The sequence below is a fragment of the Nanorana parkeri genome, unplaced genomic scaffold (assembly GCF_000935625.1).
Source record: "Nanorana parkeri isolate BGI_ZX_2015 unplaced genomic scaffold, ASM93562v1 scaffold31, whole genome shotgun sequence".
In the NCBI taxonomy this organism is placed as follows: domain Eukaryota; kingdom Metazoa; phylum Chordata; class Amphibia; order Anura; family Dicroglossidae; genus Nanorana; species Nanorana parkeri.
The window spans coordinates 586,035-605,198 of record NW_017306299.1 but is presented as its reverse complement, the minus strand read 5'-3'; the positions used below and the strand labels follow the sequence as shown (position 1 = coordinate 605,198).

Below are 19,164 nucleotides of genomic sequence, written 5' to 3'. Positions count from 1 at the left end.
GTTGAAAGAAGGAGGGAAGGAAGGGAAGAAGGGTAATTAGGAAAAGGAAGTAAAAACATTTTCAATTGGAATTCCATAACGGCACACCCACTAGAACTGTCTGAACTTGAGGTAAATTGGTAGGAAGGAAAGGAAGGAAGGATAGAAGGGAGACAGTATAGAAGAAGAGAGGGATGAAAAAAGGATGGAAGTATAGGAAGCAAGGATGAAAGAAGATAAAGGGAAGGCAAGGAGATAAAAGGAAGGAAGACAGTATGGAAGGAGAGAGAGATAGAAGAATGAAGGAATGGATGAAGACAGGGATGGATGAAAGAAGGAAGGATTGGAAGGGAATAAGGAAGGCAGGAAAAAGAAGAAAGGGAAATAAGGCATAGTAAAGGAGAAGAAACGTGAAATGAAGAAAGGGAGGATAGGAAAGGAAATGAAGGAAGGAATAGAGGAAAAAAGGAAATGAAGGAAGGAATGGGAAATGAAGGAAGGAATAGAGGAAGAAAGGAAATGAAGGAAGGAATAGAAGGACGTTTTTTTATCTTATTCTTTATCTGTTTTGCTTTTACAACAACACTTTCTTATCAGTAAAATGTGTTAATTGGCAGTGTAATGATATAGGATTTCCTGTTCGGGTGACACATAGAACATAGGGGGAAGGGGTGGGGTGCTGGGTCTTGTGTCATGGTGGGTACTTTAGTCAAGATTCAAAACAAAAAGTAGAGGGAATCATTCCCCTTAGGCCTCATTCACACGGAATCTGCCGCAGGAATCCACTGCTGGCCCAAAAAAGACTTTAGGCAGCTGTCCAGGAGTGATAGCCAAGCGTCAACTATCAGCTCAGATAAGGAAGCGCCAGAAACCAAATGTAAAAACTGATTTTACTTAGAAACTTCTACCATAAAATCCAACGCGATTTGGAGCTTTTAAGGACCCCCCCCCAATCTTTTCATCAGTGCTGGGGGAAGTAGAATTAAGCTTATACTGGACTACTATGATTAGGGGGTTCGAATGAAAGTAAATATAATTGCTTCAGATGTCTGTCTACGGACCATGATGAAGGGGGGGGTCACTCTGAGACACCCAAAACGTATTGACTTTCTATGATGAAAGATTCTAAATAAAATCATGTCTGGAATTATTCTGTTTTGTTTCCGGTGCTTTCTTTTCTTCACACCAAAGCCAGTGAGAGAAGGGCCCTCTTAGATTGGTAGCCAGTGAGAGAAGGGCCCTTTTAGATTGGTAGCCAGTGAGAGAAGGGCCCTTCAGATTGGTAGCCAGTGAGAGAAGGGTCCTTTAGATTGGTAGCTAATGGAAGAAGAATCCCTTAGATTGGTGGCCAGTGAGAAACTGGCCTTCTTAGATTGATAGTCAGTGGGAGAAGTGGGATTGGTAGTCAGTAGGAGATAGACCCCTTAGATTGATAGCCAGTGGGAAAAGGAACCCCTTAGACTGGTAGCCAGTGAGAGAAGGGCCCTTTAGATTGGTAGCTAATGGAAGAAGAATCCCTTAGACTGGTAGCCAGTGAGAGAAGGGCCCTCTTAGATTGATAGTCAGTGGGAGAAGAACCCCTTAGATTGATAGTTAGTGGGAGAAATGGGATTGGTAGCCAGTGGGAGATAGACCCCTTAGATTGATAGCCAGTGGGAAAAGGAACCCCTTAGACTGGTAGCCAGTGAGAGAAGGGCCCTCTTAGATTGGTAGCCAGTGAGAGAAGGGCCCTCTTAGATTGGTAGCCAGTGAGAGAAGGACCCTCTTAGATTGGTGGCCAGTGAGAGAAGGGCCCTCTTAGATTGATAGCCAGTGGGAGAAATGGGATTGGTAGCCAGTGGGAGATAGACCCCTTAGATTGATAGACAGTGGGAAAAGGAACCCTTTAGACTGGTAGCCAGTGAGAGAAGGGCCCTCTTAGATTGGTAGCCAGTGAGAGAAGGACCCTTCAGATTGGTAGCCAGTGAGAGAAGGGCCCTTTAGATTGGTAGCTAATGGAAGAAGAATCCCTTAGATTGGTGGCCAGTGAGAAACTGGCCTCCTTAGATTGATAGTCAATGGGAGAAGTGGGATTGGTAGCCAGTGGGAGATAGACCCCTTAGATTGATAGCCAGTGGGAAAAGGAACCCCTTAGACTGGTAGCCAGTGAGAGAAGGGCCATCTTAGATTGGTAGCCAGTGAGAGAAGGGCCCTCTTAGATTGGTAGCCAGTGAGAGAAGGGCGCGTTAGATTGGTAGCCAGTGAGAGAAGGGCCCTCTTAGATTGGTAGCCAGTGAGAGAAGGGCCCTTAAGATTGGTAGCCAATGGAGGAAAAATCACTTAGATTGGTGGCCAGTGAGAGACTGGCCTCCTTAGTTTGATAGTCAGTGGGAGAAGAAACCCCTTAGATTGATAGCCAGTGGGACCCCTTAGATCAGTGACCAGTGGGAGAAAGGTCCATTTATCTTTGGTGTTTGGTGAACAAGTGGCTCCTTACATTGAGGGATTGATATATAACCCTTAGGGCAGATGTTGTTCGCATGGTACTAACACCACTAGATGGCGCTGAGCAGAATAGGAATTTCCTATGCTCTGCAGTACCATCTAGTGGCTGTAGTGCCATGTGAACAGCATCCACCCAGCGTATATAGGGTTATAAATTAACCCCTTAGTGTCTGTGTAGTGCCTTGCAGGGATGATCAGAGATAAGAAGAATACCTCATACAGACAATTCAGAAGATCACTGATGCCAGTGGATACTCACCTGAGATATGAAAGCAGAGGCTGCGGAATATGCTGAGTGACATTAGTGCCAGGACTAAGCTGCCCCTGTACAGCGGAATACACATCCGCCATTGCTCATAGCTCAAGGAACCCCTGGCTACTCCTGGAGCAAGCCCTGGTTGGGAAAGAAATGCCAACACATGGCTCTCTGGCACACAAAGCCATTTTCCTATTGACTTTATGTAATGTCACCTATGTGCAGTCCGTGTGCTTATTTCATATGCACCTAAAACATAATCCATAGCGTGCAATGAGCAAACCTGAAATCATACCGCCTGAGTCCGCCGGCTGTATGGTCATAATGAGAAACTCCGGTGGAAATAAAGAACATTAAAGCGCTTCTAATAGAGGCTGAGCAACTCTAAAGTCCTGTTATTTATATGTACAGCCAGCAAGCATCTATCACTGTTATATATCTCCAATATGTCACCATATACAGCAACAGTATCATTAAAAAGCCATCCTGGAGCTCCAGTCCAGTGACTTTCCCTAGGCTGAGATTAGAAGGAAGCATTTCCTCAGTCTCCTCTCCCCCCAGTGATCAGACTGTACATTTGAAGTATGAGGTGAGTGATGTCCACCCATCCTCATAGTTAGAGCCGACGTGTGACAAAGAAGCTGTCACAGGTCGGCTCTATTGATCGGGAGGTGAGCAGAAACATGCAGCCGATCCACTCACTTCCCGATCGTCTCCCTGCAGTGAGTGGTGACTGTCTGTCACCGCTCCCCGCAGGGATTCCCCACCTCCCCTCTCTGATCCTCCAGTGCTGACTGGAGGGACGAACGGAGGATGGGACAGGCACAGCTGGCCCTTCCTCTAGATAGATAGAGCCCGCTGTCACGCACACAGCTGTGTTGATCTCGGCAGTAACTTCGGGGTCCGTCCTGGTTGCGGCGCTCTCAGTATATCGCGGGCGATAGCTTTGGGTCACGGGAGGAGGTTAGTAGATGTCCTCCCATGAAGAGAACTCTAAAGAGAACTATGGGGGAAAACACTAACCCTATAGTTCTCTTTTAACTTTGTATCAAGTCACAAGATGAGAGGGCGCAATAGGGGGCTGATCTGTGTTTAACACAGCCAAGAGCTGGGGCAAGCGTCAAGATTGACATGATTGTATTTGACATCAGCCATTGAACGATGAGCTCTGATTGGCTGGTTTGGCTTCCTGCCGTTTATTATCTGCGGTCGCTCCTGCAGGAAAGCAATGATTCTTGCGGAAGTGTCGGGTCGATGGTTCTATGGTTTGGCGGCCACGCTCCTGGCGTGTAAAACACGTCGGCTCGCGGTGCGCTCGATTCCGGAGGTCTGCCGCCCGCTGAACACGGCTCTTTGTTAGAACAAAACCTATGTGAATCCTCCTTCAGGGCTCATCCGCTCTTCAAGAAAAGGTCTCATTATCTCTTGACGAGCGTTCATCGTTCCCTGCTCAGCACTCACAGGGCGCGAAGAGGGTGCCAAGTGCGTTCGCTGGGCGGAGGGGGGGGGGCACAACGATTTGGAGAATAATTGCTTATTGAAGCTCACGGAATGTCAGAAACACGAAGACAAATTTACTTAATTAGGTTCTCAGTGAAGACGAAGGGGGGAATTTATCAAAACTGGAGCAAACAGAATCTGGAGAAGTTGCTTATGGCAACCAATCAGCTTCTCTCTTCAGTTTGCTCCGAGAGATGGTGATTGGCTGCAGTGCAAATCTCCAGATTTTGCCAACTCCAGTTTTGATAGATCTCCCAGATGTGTCTTCGACATGTTCAGAGGGAACGTTATCCTGAAACATGAGGGGAACGTTGCCGGGAGCTTCCACTGTGCGGTGGAACTGGAAACAAAGTTAGGCCCCATTCACACCAGGGCGGATGCGTTTCAGAGCGGTTTCTGCGCAAATGTAAAAGGGCGGTTTTGAGCAGTTTTATTTGCGTTTCAGCGCTGAAACGCAATTAAAAATGCCCAAAAAGGCCCTGATCAGCGTGTTTCCATTCAAGTCTGTATGGAATCCGTGCGGAAGGAAAGGCCCAGGGAGCATTTCGGGTGGCAGGCGGTTCGGATCGCGCAGAGCTGCGCGATCGCATGAACGGTCCCCATAGGAATGTATGGGATCATGAGATTGTTCATGTCGGTGGTTCAGAAATCCGCGAGATCGAACAGCCCCGGTGTGAACGGGGTCTTAAAGAGGAACTCTGAGGATTTGAAAAGTGAACCCTGGCAGTGGATCTGCCTCTGCACTGCAAGGGGGTAAGGGCTCATTTTGTCTGGGGGGGTCAAATAAAGCATCTATACTCCCCCGATCCTCGGCCTCGCTGGGCCCCAATGGTCCAGGGGGTGCTGATGTCATCACGTCTTTCCAAATCCGCAAAGGGGAATAGCACCATGGAGAGCGCTCACCTCTCCTCCCCCTCTTCTCCGGCTGTTGTATGTCCCTCGGCATCCTCACATCCAATGCAGGTAGATGGCCCTGCATTAGACGTGATAATGTCACGGGTCCTTAGACCGATGGAGCCCGGGGGGAGAAGAGGCTGCAGGGACTGGTCTAGCAACCATACGAGATTGAGGATGAGGTAAGTATATCATCTTTCATCCAGCCCCTAGACAAAACCAGCACTTAACCCTTTCAGCGTTGGGGAAGAGCCACTGCAAGGGTTAGTTTTATCAAAACCTGCTAATTGCCTGGCTGTGATATGTCTATGAAGGTTCTCATTCATCCAGGTCAGGGTATATCTGTAAAAAATAAGTCAAAGCAACACATTATTGTAAATTGTCCAATAGGCAGAAGCTGTGAATTCCGGGACTCTCTCATGCTTTGTCTCCCTCCCCCCCCTGCAGGTGATCGGGAGCTCCCTGCTCTTCGTCCACGACAAGAAGGAGCAGGCTAAAGTATGGATGATCGACTTCGGCAAGACCACCCCGCTGCCGGAGGGCCAAGTCCTGGACCACAGAATAGCCTGGGTGGAGGGAAACCGCGAAGACGGATACCTGTACGGACTGGACAACCTAATCAATATCCTCACGGACATGGCAATTGAGGAAGACAGCCATTAAAGGGGACCACTAAAATGCAGGTTTTAAAGTGGAATCTGTGATCTGAACTCTTGTAAATAGGTACTCAGCAGAACAAAAACAAAACAAAGAGACTGATTTTATTCTTTTTTTAATTCAGAAAACAGAAACAAAACCGCGTTTAGAATTTCTGCGGCGCTGCAGGCTTGTCTTTTTGTTTCTTCTGCTTTTTACCCCCCATCCTCCCCATCCCCCTTCTAACGATCTAATTTTTAAGTTAAATATTGGTGCTCTTGGGATTTTTTTTTCCAATTTGTCTGGCCCTTTAAGAAAGTGGAGTTGGCCATTTTGGTCATGTGACCTTCAGATATACGGGTACGTCAGGGAGGCGCTTCTCTGCACCGACGTGACCGGTATGTAGGAAGGTCACCAAGTGAAGCCTTACATGTAAAACATTTTAAAAAGTGTGAGAAGTCGATTGGCTGGTCCCATAGCGGCCAATCTGATGCCAGCTCTGATTTCTTGAGGTGCAGGTTAGAGAATAAAATGAGCAATCCAATTGGCTAGTAGGAGCGCCATGCATTTTTCTTCAGCCACAGTTATTCTGAAGACACATAGGGGTGTATTTATAAAAAAAAAATGGCCCAGCCATTCGTCCTGCCAGACCGAATGTACACCGTTCTGTGCAAATAGGGGCAAAAAAGAATGTTGTTACGTAGTTACATAGTTAGGTTGAAAAAAGACACATGGACTTCAACCTTATATTAATATATCTCTTTCCAGACTGAATATTAGTGATATAGCATTGTGGGTTCAGCCTTCACCAGACTCCAGATCCCCTAAATTTCAATATGGTTACATTTAAAGTGAGGCTTTAGGAATGTAACCAAAACTGAATGTAAAATCAGGGCAATTCTACACTATGGCCACTAGATGGAGCTGAGGAGCAGAGGAAAGAAGTATTTAAAATACCACATTGTGGCCACTAGATGGAGCTGAGGAGCACAGGAAAGAAGTATTTAAAATACCACATTGTGGCCACTAGAGGGAGCTGAGGAGCACAGGAAAGAAGTATTTAAAATACCACATTGTGGCCACTAGAGGGAGCTGAGGAGCATAGGAAACAGATATTTTCTGTGCTCCTCAACGCCATCTAGTGGCCACAATGTGGTAGTATTTTTAAATACTTCTTTCCTCTGCTCCTAAGCTCCATCTAGTGGCCATAATGTGGTATTTTAAATACTTCCTTTGCACACTGTATTTGCATGCAGACCACCCTAGGTAAAGCCCACATGTGATGCAGTGAACTGAAAGCCAAAAATAAAAGGGGCAGTGCCTGGGGCAGTCAGGTTGGGATGGAAAGTCCTAGATGATGCTGGATGTCCTCCAGCCAGGAAATGAGGCGGGCTCTTTCTGACTTGCTGCAGCTTCTAATGCACATCTCAAAGAGGAGATTTTTGCAGGAGGAGTCCTTAGCCCCCCCCCCCTCTCCTAGGAGATCACAGTCCTTAGCCTCCCCCTAGGAGATCGCAGTCCTTAGCCTCCCCCTAGGAGATTGCAGTCCTTAGCCTCCCCCTAGGAGATCACAGTCCCTAGGCTAGGAGATCGCACTCCTTAGCCTCCCCCTAGGAGATCACAGTCCCTAGGCTAGGAGATCGCACTCCTTAGCCTCCCCCTAGGAGATCACAGTCCCTAGGCTAGGAGATCGCACTCCTTAGCCTCCCCCTAGGAGATCACAGTCCCTAGGCTAGGAGATCGCACTCCTTAGCCTCCCCCTAGCAGTGAAGCGAAGCTGGTCATGACGAGGCCACAGATGTGCTTTCCTTGTGTCAGGACTGAACGGTCTTCCTTAGAGTTTCCTGACCTTGTGCGTGTTCAGGATATCCTCATCTCAGCACTGGAGTCATTATATTGGTCCACCGGAGCCCATTAGAGGATTTCAGGGTGGCCCCGCCTCTCTTGGAACAGCTGGAGGGATCATCGTCCCTGTTTATGATTAAATTCAGGAGAACAATGCAAAGGAATTCCAGCGAGCTTCCTCTTCATTCAGCGCGGCACGTTCACCATATGTCAGGCTCCTCGAACCCGTCACATATGAACCTTCATGTTACAGAGCGTCATGTGACCATCGCCGTATAACCAGCAGTGGAAAATCATCAGCTTTGCTTGCTTGGTGGAATTATTTACCTGCTGAGAGGTCCAGGGCCTGGCTGTGCTGTCTGGGCGCATGAATCACAAGACGGTATGGACAGATCACATACATGTATTGGGCTGTTTCACTGCCGTCCAGTTCTGTCATCTCTACATGGAAGGTCCTTATAGCTGAGTTTGATGGACCCAACACAATGCATTGCATATAGCTGTGACTGCACCCTGATTCAAAATCTTTTTCTGGGGTATATGCTGCTTCAGAGCTCCCTCCAGTGCAGGTGACATCATGATTCCTAATCTCTGTCCCTCTCTACACACAGCAAAATAATGCAGCTGCCTTGACTCCCAAGAGCCTTCCCACATGCTGTGTATAGGGGAAGAGCTCTTGGGAGATGTAGTTCTAGGGGGGCTGTACTACAACAAAACAAACTGAGCTCCCAGCAGCTGCCTTCAAGAATTACAAGCCTGGTGATGATGTCACAAGGAGTGTAAAAAGTGGAACAAGGTACAAGAAAAAAGTAATGCTGGGACATGATCTACAGGGGGGAGGGGGTTTTGGGGTAAATTTGGGTCATGGCCTGGACATCATGAGATGTGTTTATAAAAAATATCTGAAGAGCCATGGAAACTCTCATGGAGCTGAGGAGCACAGGAAATGAATATGTGTTTTCCTATGCTCCCCAGCTCCATCTAGTGGCCACAATGTGGTATTTTCCTGATATTATATTCTACCTGGAAATAAAATATACTAATAACATACATTTTTGTTTCCAAATTGTTTATAAATACACCCCTATAAGTATGCTTTGTATTAGCAGCACGATGCAGCTGAGCCTATTGAACGCTCTTGTTTGTATCTGGATCCCGCAGTGTCCATAGTTTCATAATGCTGCAATCAGAATCTGAACAATTCCCTCCCAAAAATGAATCTTAGATTCAGACAGAAAATGAAAAACAAAATGAGTTAAATAATATTTTGACGTTTAATGATTTCACTTTTCTGCCGTACAATACGTAAGGTTGAACGGCGTGACGCTGAGGGGCGTTTATCTGCAGCACGGTTTTGTAGATGTGGGTTTGCTGTTTTATTATCTCTCCCCCGCCCCCCCGAGTTTACATGATCACACAGAGAGAAGTCTGCGTGTCTGTATACATACATCCTATACATTAGAAGTGCCTTACCCACCTGTTGGTTTTATTTTTTCTGTGTTCGATTGTTGTATTAGTGATTTAACCCTTGCTGAGACCTCTATGCCCGGCCTGTAGAAGCAGATATAATCACTGCGGACAATCCTTATCAGATAGCTGAACTCACCAAATACCTTTTCATCCATAAAGTGCAGCAGGTTACAGCAGACAACAGGATACAGCAGATGAATGAACAGACGGTATTTGAAGGTCAGAGATGGTAATGTTTCCAAGCATGCAATGCAGATTAATATGTGGTCACGTTACTGTCAGCCATGACACTAGACTAGTGGAGAAGAAGAAGAAGGACGGTACATTACACACAAGGGGAAATACATCATAGCTGGGAGGGAACACAGTGCAATAACCAGAATGACCACAAGATGTCAGTATATGAATTAGCCGTACACTATCAATGAACAGATGGCTTAAGGGAAATAAAACTATATAAATTCTCATCTCACATTTGTATGAATATTAACTATGACTGTAAATTGACATATGTTATACAACTATTGTGGCAGCACACTCCCCGTCTGGCATTGTAAAATAACACTATATTTATTGAATGCAGCAGGTTACAAACAGACAATAGGATGCAGCTGATGGTTGAAATGATGGTATTTGCAGGTCATAAAAGGGTAATGCCTTCCTCTCCTCATGTGGCCACAAAATGGCTGAATGAAACAAACAGGAAGAGCGAGGTCTCCCATTATACAAGGGGAGGAAACACAGGAAAAAGGGGTGCAATACACAAAATGACCACAAGATGGCAACATACCAAACAATACATACATACATGATATGTGGCAGCACAATGAAATAAATAAATACATTGCATTTAAATGGTGACATAACATCTCTTGTTTAAAGAGGAACTCCAGAAATTAACCCTTGCAGTGCTACCCCTACACTGAAAAAGGCTGAGGGCTCATTTTGTCTAGAGGGCTGGATGAAAGCAGATATATTCACCTGATCCTTGGTCCTTACCGGGCTGCTAGACCCGTTCCCGCAGGCCTCTTCTCTCCCAGGTCCCAGTGGTCTTTGGACCCGTGACATCATCACATCTAATGCAGGTTCGTTCACCTCTATTAGATGTGAGGACATACCACAGCGGGAGAGCAGAGCGCTGAGTGTTGCAGGACTGAGGATCAGGTTATCTTCTTTATTCCGGCCACTAGAGCCAAATGAGCAGTTAACCCTTGTGGTGCAGGGGTAGCCCCACTGCAAGGGTAACATTTTTTTATATAGGTGGAGTTCCTCTTTAAAGGAGAACTATGAGGTGAGTGCTTTTCACTCACCTCATAGTTCTAGCCGACCTGTGACAATGAGACTGTCACAGGTCGGCTCAGTAGATCGGGAGGTGAGCGAACACACACCGGCGTTCGCTCACCTCTCGATCCTGTCACAGCTCTCTGCCGTGACAGGGGAGGGGCTGGATTCCCCCCTCCCCGCTCCGATCCACCAGAGCTGACTGGTGGATCGGACGGGGGAGGGGGCGGGTACAGATGGCTCTGCCTCTAGATAGGCAGAGCCAGCTGTCACTCACGCAGCTGGGCGGATACAGACATAATTGTCGGGTCCGCTTCAGAGTCTCAGTATACCGCGAGCAGTAGCGGTATACTGAGCTTAAGGTGACGGGAGGACGCTAGTTTGTGTTCCCCCGTTACCCTAAGGAGAACTATGGGGAAAAGCCTTAACACCATAGTTCTCCTTTAAAGCTAAACTTTAGGCAAACACACCGATACCATACATACAAAGGAGCTGTTTCACCTGCCGAATAATACGTATCTCTGTCCATCCAGTCCCAAGATTTACACAGCTCAACATCTGAGGACTGGTAAGCTAGAACATATCATATGTTTGTAATTTGGCTTAGATATAGTCAGGGCGGTCCCTATAATAAGGCAGCGAGGGACACCCCTGGATATACTTTAAATCAGTATCAATATACTCTGATATGATATATTTAATATATATACAGCAAGCAGATTCCAGAGAGCTCCTCACATCTGTGCTGAGTGTGTCCCCCTGCTACGCTTCCTATGGGATTTCCCAGATCCAGACTTCCAGGGCAGGCTGCTGGCTGTGAGAAACCTTTTAGCTCTGATACCTTGATGCATCATTGTGTATGTGAGAGGCAGCAATGAGCCTGCAGTGGGCATGTCTGGGAATTCCTCTCCTCCAGCCCCATCAGGGGGGTCCCAGATTATTGACAACAGGGAGACGCTATGGACTGGAGCACTACAGCAATGCTTGGATGAGAGCCGAAGCATCCTGCAGCCTCTGACTTCTGCTCGGGGCGTTTATAGCGGCAGTGGTAGAAGTATTTGGCCACAAGGGAAGGAACAGCGATTGCTCAGTTGTTGACGGTTGAATCAGATACAGAGAATGTGGCACACGTATCAGTAGAAGGAACCACAGCACCAGGTAGTTCTGATATCCTCAGAGGCTCGGAGACAGGAAGTCACACTTCTGACACCATCATATGAAAGAGACAAAAGGCCACAGCCATCCAAGAGAGATAACAAAGGCAACAAATACATGAAGAGACCCTTCGGGGCTCCCGGGTGTCCAACAAAAGTCCTGAAATCACTTTCCGTTTCCCCAAAGCCGGCTTCCCGCATTCACTCTTCGTTACTGAGGTGGCCCTCATTGACTGCAGGCTGAAATCAGGCTTGCATTTGCAGCACCTGTTCGGTAAGCTGATGATGTGTAAAGGTGCCCATACACTGTGCGATTATCGTACGATAATCGCGGGAAATCCCACGATCGTACGATAATCGCAAAGTGTATGGAAGGCGTGCGACTGTTTCTACTGTACGGTCGCGCGTCTTCCGTCGAACAAGCAGGCTGGAAAACCCGCCGGGAATCGTACAAATCTCAGCGGGTTAAGGTGGCCATACACTTTACAACCCTCGCAAGAATTTTGTTTTGCGATGGTTGTAAGGTAATTAAAAAAACGTACAATCTGCCCATCTTGGACAGGCAGATCGTACTTGCGATAATCGCAAGCCTGCCCCGCTGAGTGGTGGGCTTCCGATGACCGCAATGCTGAATGGGCAGTGTACACTTGTACGATTCTCGGCGGGTTTTCGAACATGCTCGAAAGACTAAAGTCGTGCGACCGTACAGTAGAATCGGTCGCACGCCTTCCACACACCTTGCGATTATCGTACGATTGCGGGATTTCCCGCGATTATCGTACAATTATCGCAAGGTGTGTGGGCGCCTTTATGGGGCCTGTAGGACTGATAGTATTATATGCCTCTGCTGTAGATGTGTTTCAATCAGGGCCATCCCTATAATGAGGCAGCAGCTCACTGGGGAGCAGGTCTTAGCAACCTGTGATGCTCTGTGCGGATCCCGCCCAGCTCACTGACGTCACTGGTTGCCAGCAGCGTCCCAACAGGCTCCTGGCAAACGGTGATATCGGTGAGCTGAGAGGGATGCCGGATAGAGCCAGCAGTCCAACATTTGCATGCACCCCCCATAACAACTCTGCACAATAACCCCCCAAGTCCCCCAAGTGACCAGACAGCACCACCACCCCCGCCCTCCCTCATCCAATTCCCCCCCTTCCTGAACAACAGCATATTGCCTCAAGTAGGGGCTGCCCTGGTCTCAGCCATGTGCTGTTTGCTCAGTGTTGACCCTCATCAGTGATGGCAGCCAACTTACTCCCTTTTGGGCTCAATACCGGCTACTATAAAGAAAAAAAGGCTTTGGAGGGTCCAGCAGTAGCTAAAAGCGATGGCGCTCTCCAACGAAGGCCCACCAATCCAGCAATGCGGCTCCTCATCTGGGCTGAGCAACGCCCAGAGAAGACTACCTCTATAAGGCCCTGTGTAAATACAGAAGGCAGGGAGGGGGGGAAAAGCTGCTCCTCTGTGCCATACAGTACAGTGTGTTAAATGTCAGCCCGCTCAGAGTTATTGAACACCGAACATGTTTTATTATTTTACAGAGCAGCTAGGAATAGACAGGTCATTGTGAAAAGTTACCTGCGGTTTCCCTACCCTGAGCTGCCCCCTGCTGGCTGCAGATGATATGACACAATGTTAGCATGCACTGTTTTACATTTACCAAAATGGAAAAAACATCTTTTATATTGTAATTTTAGTTCCTGATCATAATAAAGAAAACATGTAAAACAAAAACAATCTACACTAAGGCCCCGTTCACACCGTATCTTATTGAATATTAAAACATATGCAAATAAACTCCCCTGCAACACTAATAACTGCTTGAAAGGAATCTGCATAAATCCTCCAAGCTCTTTCGGGTAGTACGTTACAGATAGTATACATAGAATATTTCTGCCATGCTTCCATAAGATGAGCTATGTCTCCATCTAGTGGTAAACATTGTCATTTCAGGCTCAACATTCATAATTTTGGAGTGTGTGTTCTGGTTTTCCATGTACACACTCCATGATCAATGTGCGTCCTGCTGGTGATAAGACACCTTCATGTGCCCCCCACCCCCTGTGCTGCTCCTCCTATATATCTATCTGACTTGAGGTCATTTTTTTTACACAAAAAATGTTTTAAAGACCTCCGCCCCCACATACGCGCATATAGAAATGCAGTCCATAATACACGGCGCCATCTGTGTTGTCACTTCAAGCACCAACCTCTTACTCAAGGTCTGTACGCTGTATAGAGTGCAGGTGATTTTGTATTATCCATATAGAAATGCAAACACGTGTCACTGATTGCCAGGAGCTTGGCAGGACGCCGTGGCGTGGAAGGGGGTGTGCTCTCTGCGGCTCTGTCCGGCGTCCCAACCAGCTCACTGATGTCATTGGTTGCCAGGAGCTGAGCAGGATGCCAGACAGAGCATCACAGGTTGTTAAAATGTATTAACCTGGGACACTGTGATTGCCCCCCCCCCTCACACCTGCCTCCCCCCAATGAGATGCCACCTGAGGCAACCATCTCAGGCTGCCTCATTATAGGGATAGTCCTGATTAAGGATATATAGGAACCTCGCTTTCTGCCCAGGTGACCACATTCTGCAGCAGGGACACCGACAGTAATACAATTCTGAAAGGGGTTCTAGTCTGCCCTTATTCTACTGAAAAAAAATGACTTTACTCCAGAGCACAGGTTCCCTGGACTCTCTAACTATGTCGCCCTGATGAAGGGACCCTTCACGGCCCGAAACGTTGGCTTTGATGACTCAAGTGATGCGTGTTCAACAAAGAAGTACGGACAATTACACTTTATACCTTGTGAGTGCTGGAGATCTTCTATGCAATACTCTGGTTTCTCAACCTGACTGGATCTGCAAACTAAAAAAACAGAAAACATTTTTGGTCAGAAATTGACATATTTTTCCTTTCTGTAGTACTTCTGATTTTTTTTTAGCCACCAGTCAGTGCACCCTTCACTGTGCTGCTTGCAACAGATCCTTCTAACTAGCACTCCCTACCACCACCACACACAAGAAAGAGGGACTGCTATTAATGAAAACGTTTTGGACAAAGAAAATACCCCTCCTACCCCCAGACTAAGAGGAATTTCTAAGGGGTCTATTCACAAAGCTGCCAAAGGATCCAGCTGTAGCTTCGGCTGATCCTTCGGCTAGCTTCGGTTGCAGGCGCCCTTCAGTTCAGTGGAACCAAAGGGCTGCTGTACGGGCTATTCACTATAGCCCGTACAGCTGCAGAAGGCGGCCAAACGGCTCAGCCGAGCCGAAGGCATATGCTTTGGCTCGACTGAGCCGAAGTGTCAGCCTAAGCGGGGAGAACGGCCTGCCGAAGGCCCCACAAATGATAGCTGGGCGGAGCCAGACGTGATCTCACGGCTGGCTACGCCCAGTTGTAATGACAGATCGGCGTCTCCAAATGACCTGGAGACACTGAAATGTCATTAAACAATGACAACTGGGCGGAGCGACGTCACGGCCAGCTCCGCCCAGTTGTTATTCATTGGGTGGGACCTGCTAGAAGACTCTAGCAGGTGTCGGCCAATAGAAAACAGTTAGGCGGAGCTAACTGTCACTGCTAGCTCCACCCAATTGTTTCTTGTTTTTTTAATCTTTATTTATTTTTTAAATGTAATATTTATTTACATATTAAAAATCTTTTTTCCCCCTATTGATTTCGTATTCTGCTCGGTACCACGGACGTACCAAGCAGAATAGCCGAGCTGAATGTCGGCGGCATTCGGCTATTCACTCACTGCCGTTTGGCCCAGATGAAAATAGGGGTGAACAGCAGCCAGTGAGTTGCCGGAGCTTCGGCTCAGCCGATCCAGATGTTGGATCGACTGAGTCGAAGTCCTTCTGCACATAGGCTCAGCAGAGCATGTTCGGCTGACCGAAGTGCAGCTGAAGGTAGCCGATGTACGGCTGAAATCAGCCGTACTGAGCCGAAGTGTATAGCTGAATGTTGTTCGGCTCACTTCACTTCGGCTCAGTTATTCACTCGACTGCCATTGGCAGCTTAGTGAATAAGCCTTTAAGCATAGAAAGCCAAGTAAACCCATTATTGTTTTTGTTTTTTACAATCATTTTTCTTTATTTTAGCATTTGAAAAAAGTGAAATATTGTATATTTTGGATGAAAAGTTTATTTAATATAAATACTAAATCGGGAACAGATTTACTATAAGAAGCACTAGGTCTGTGTAGAGGCAAGAAGGCGGCTTTCCCTATATAAAAAGTGATGACAAGGAAGTTGAGAAAATATTCAAGTGTTAAAGGAGAACTATGGGGTCATGGCTTTTCCCGTCACCCAAAGCTCAGTGTAACGTGAGCTACAGCTCGCGATATACTGAGACGCCGCAGCTGAAACGGATCTCGACAATTATGTCTGGATCTCCCCAGCTGCGTGAGTGACAGCTGGCTCTGCCTATCTAGAGGCAGAGCCAGCTGTACCCGCTCCCTCCCCCGTCCATTCCGCCAGTCAGCACTAGAGGATCGGACAGGGGAGGGGAGAATCCAGTCACTCCCTTGTCACGGCTCTCTGCGGTATGTGTTCGCTCACTTCCCGATCTACTGAGCCAACCTGTGACAGTTTCCTTGTCACAGGTCGGCTAGAACTATGAGGTGAGCGAAAAGCACTCACCTCATAGTTCTCCTTTAAAGTGTTATTTTATTTTAACAGGTGCACAGCAATGTATTTTTCTTTTCTAACTACTTCATCCTTATGGACCAGATCAACCAACAGTTCCACTATGAGCTTGTTCATTTGGTGATAACTTTATTACTCATTACTCAAGATAACAAAGTAATACATTGTTTTTTTAGGGTAAATAATGGGTGCAATAGGAATAAATTTGATTAAAAAAAAAAAAGCTTTATGTCATATGCAGATCTAATGTCACACCTTTCATCTATATAGGAATGAAACAGCAAATGCCATGTAACAATACATTGCTGTGCTGGATTACTAAATTACACTTGCAAGTATCATTTTACATAGAAGCTGCTGGATTTTAACAGTTGCTCCTTTAATGTAATGCATAGAATTTCCTGGCTGTCATTTTGATGGATGACATAATAATGGAGGGGGAGTAGCAGCAGGGATAAAGGAGCAGTATGTAGGAAATATACCCTGGAAACTTTGTTGAAACAGGGCATTCCTCCTACATCTAAAATCCTCAAGTAGTTAGGAGTTGGGCTTAACATGAACCTCTGAATTGCCCAAAACAATGCTATGCCTACCAGCTGTATACACAGTACTTACCATCCCTTTGCACCCCTGACACTCCATTCATCTGTACGGCGTGAAGAGATAATGACAGTGCTGAGTGCCTAAGCAGCCAATCACAAAGCACCAGTACTGTCATGTGGGAGAGAGGGAAGTGAATGAAATGCTCTCCATGCCTAGTACTGGGATTTCCTTTTGCTCCCAGTAGGAAATGGAAAAGGGAGTGAAGGGAAGATATGTACTGCATGCTGGACCACTGATGGAAAGAACCAGTGGCTTGACTCTGCACACATTAAATTGTGCAATTAAGTGACCCATTCTATTTCCCATTATAATCTCATTTAACAGTACCTGTGTATAGAGCAGGGCTGGACAACTCCAGCCCTCCAGCTGTTGTGGAACTACAAGTCCCATGAGACATTGCAAGACTGACAGAAACAGGTATAACTCCCAGAGGCATGATGGAGTTTGTAGATAAATCACAGCTGGAGGGCCGTAGTTGCCCACATCTGGTATAGAGACTGCTGTAAGCTCGTTATTTCTCCCTTTCCTTCTGTCATTCCCTGGATAGCAGCCATGTAAGGATATCCACTACACTTACTTCACCTTTAGCTTCCGTCATCCTTCCTTCCCCCATTGACTCAAATCATTTGTTTATTTGATGGCTGACCTCAGTTACAGAGAAAAAATGAGTTCCAGTGAGAAGGTAAAGCAGGGAGGATGTTGTAGCCAGACATATAGTAAGGTGTATGAACCATCGTTATCATAGTAGCCCGGCAATCAGGTTTTATTTCTCTTCTTTTACCTGCTAAATATTATGAACCTCCACTCAGATGGACTTTTTGTTTACAAGTGGGACCCCCAATTTGAGAAAGCAGTTTTTTAAAGCTAAATAGAAGCCATGGTGCCCATTCAATGCACTGCACTGATGATAGCCAACAAGGAAGAAACAGTATGTACAGTATGTATAAAACAGCTGTATGCAGTTATTTTGTAAATGGCTCTATAATGCCTGGTCCCCAAGCTCCCCTGCTGGCACCATCATCTTTTTGCTGGCTTCCTCCGGGTGCAGGATCCTTGGCCATCCTAACTGCCTAGGCTGGGAGGACTTAACTTGGAACTACATAATGAGTACAGGAGTTCATTCATCCTGACACCCAGCAGAACTATACACTGAGCTCTGAATGTACAGCTCAGTGTACCACGTATGCCGTTTGTGAAGAGCGGGTAAGAATAGTTTATTGCTGAGGAGACAAAGTATTTAAATTTAACAATAAAAAAAAAACCTTCCTGCTCACTCATTTAGATTTTTTATTAAATAAAGGTCATGTCCATGTCTACACTATATTGCCAAAAGTATTGGGACACCTGCCACACACATGAACTGTAATGGCATCCCAGTCTTAGTCCTTAGGGTTCAGTATTGATTTGGCCCGCCCTTTGCCGCTATAACAGCTTCAACTCTTCTGGGAAGGCGTCCACAAGGTTTAGGAGTGTCCTATGGGAATGTTTGACATTTGTGAGGTCAGGTAGTGATGTTGGAGGAGAAGGCCGGGCTTGCAGTCTCCACTCTAATTCATCTCAAAGGTGTTCTATCGGGTGAGGTCAGAACTCTGTGCAGGCCAGTCACGTTCCTCCACCCCAAACTCGCCCATCCATGTCTTTATGGACCTTGCTTTGTGCACTGGTGCGCAGTCATGTTGGAACAGGAAGGGGCCATCCCCAAACTCTTCTCACAAAGTTGGGAGCATGAAATTGTCCAAAATGTCTTGGTATGCTGATGCCTTAAGAGTTCCCTTCACTGGAAGCCCAACCCCTGAAAAACAACCCCACACCATAATCCCCCATCCACCAAACTTTACACTTGGCACAATGCAGTCAGGCAAGTACCGTTCTCCTGGCAACCGCCAAACCCAGACACGTCCATCGGATTGCCAGACAGAGAAGCGTGATTCGTCACTCCAGAGAACACGTCTCCGCTTCTCTAGAATCCAGTGGCGGCGTGCTTTACACCACGGCATCCCACGCTTTGCATTGCACTTAGTGATGTAAGGCTTGGATGCAGCTGTTGTTCCAAGTTGCTTCCACTTTGTTATAATACCACTAACAGGTGACCGCGGAATATTTAGTAGCAAGGAAATTTCACGGATGGACTTATTGCTCAGTTGGCAACCTATCACGGTACCACGCTTGTATTCACTGAGCTCCTGAGAGCGACCCATTCTTTCACAAATGTTTGTAGAAGCGTCTGCATGTCTAGGTGCGTGATTTTATACACCTGTGGCCATGGAGGTGATTGGAACACCTGAATCCAATGATTTGGAGGGGTGACCGTGTCTCAATACGTTTGGCAACATGTAGCACATAGCAAATATAAAACTGCAGTACCACTTATGGCCACTAGATGTCAGACTTAGCCAACTTAAAGCTGT

The 19,164-nt window shown here is 46.7% G+C and overlaps 1 protein-coding gene across 1 annotated transcript in view; it reads left to right on the top strand.

Moving 5' to 3' along the window:
- Nucleotides 1–5,784, top strand: part of ITPKB (inositol-trisphosphate 3-kinase B) — a 77,316-nt gene extending 71,532 nt beyond the window's left edge. Inside the window, exon 8 of the mRNA XM_018568429.1 lies at nt 5,561–5,784. Coding sequence (XP_018423931.1) covers nt 5,561–5,776 — 216 coding nt within the window. The 3' untranslated portion in view covers nt 5,777–5,784. The remainder of the gene's footprint in view (nt 1–5,560) is intronic.
- Nucleotides 5,785–19,164: the final 13,380 nt, after the last annotated feature.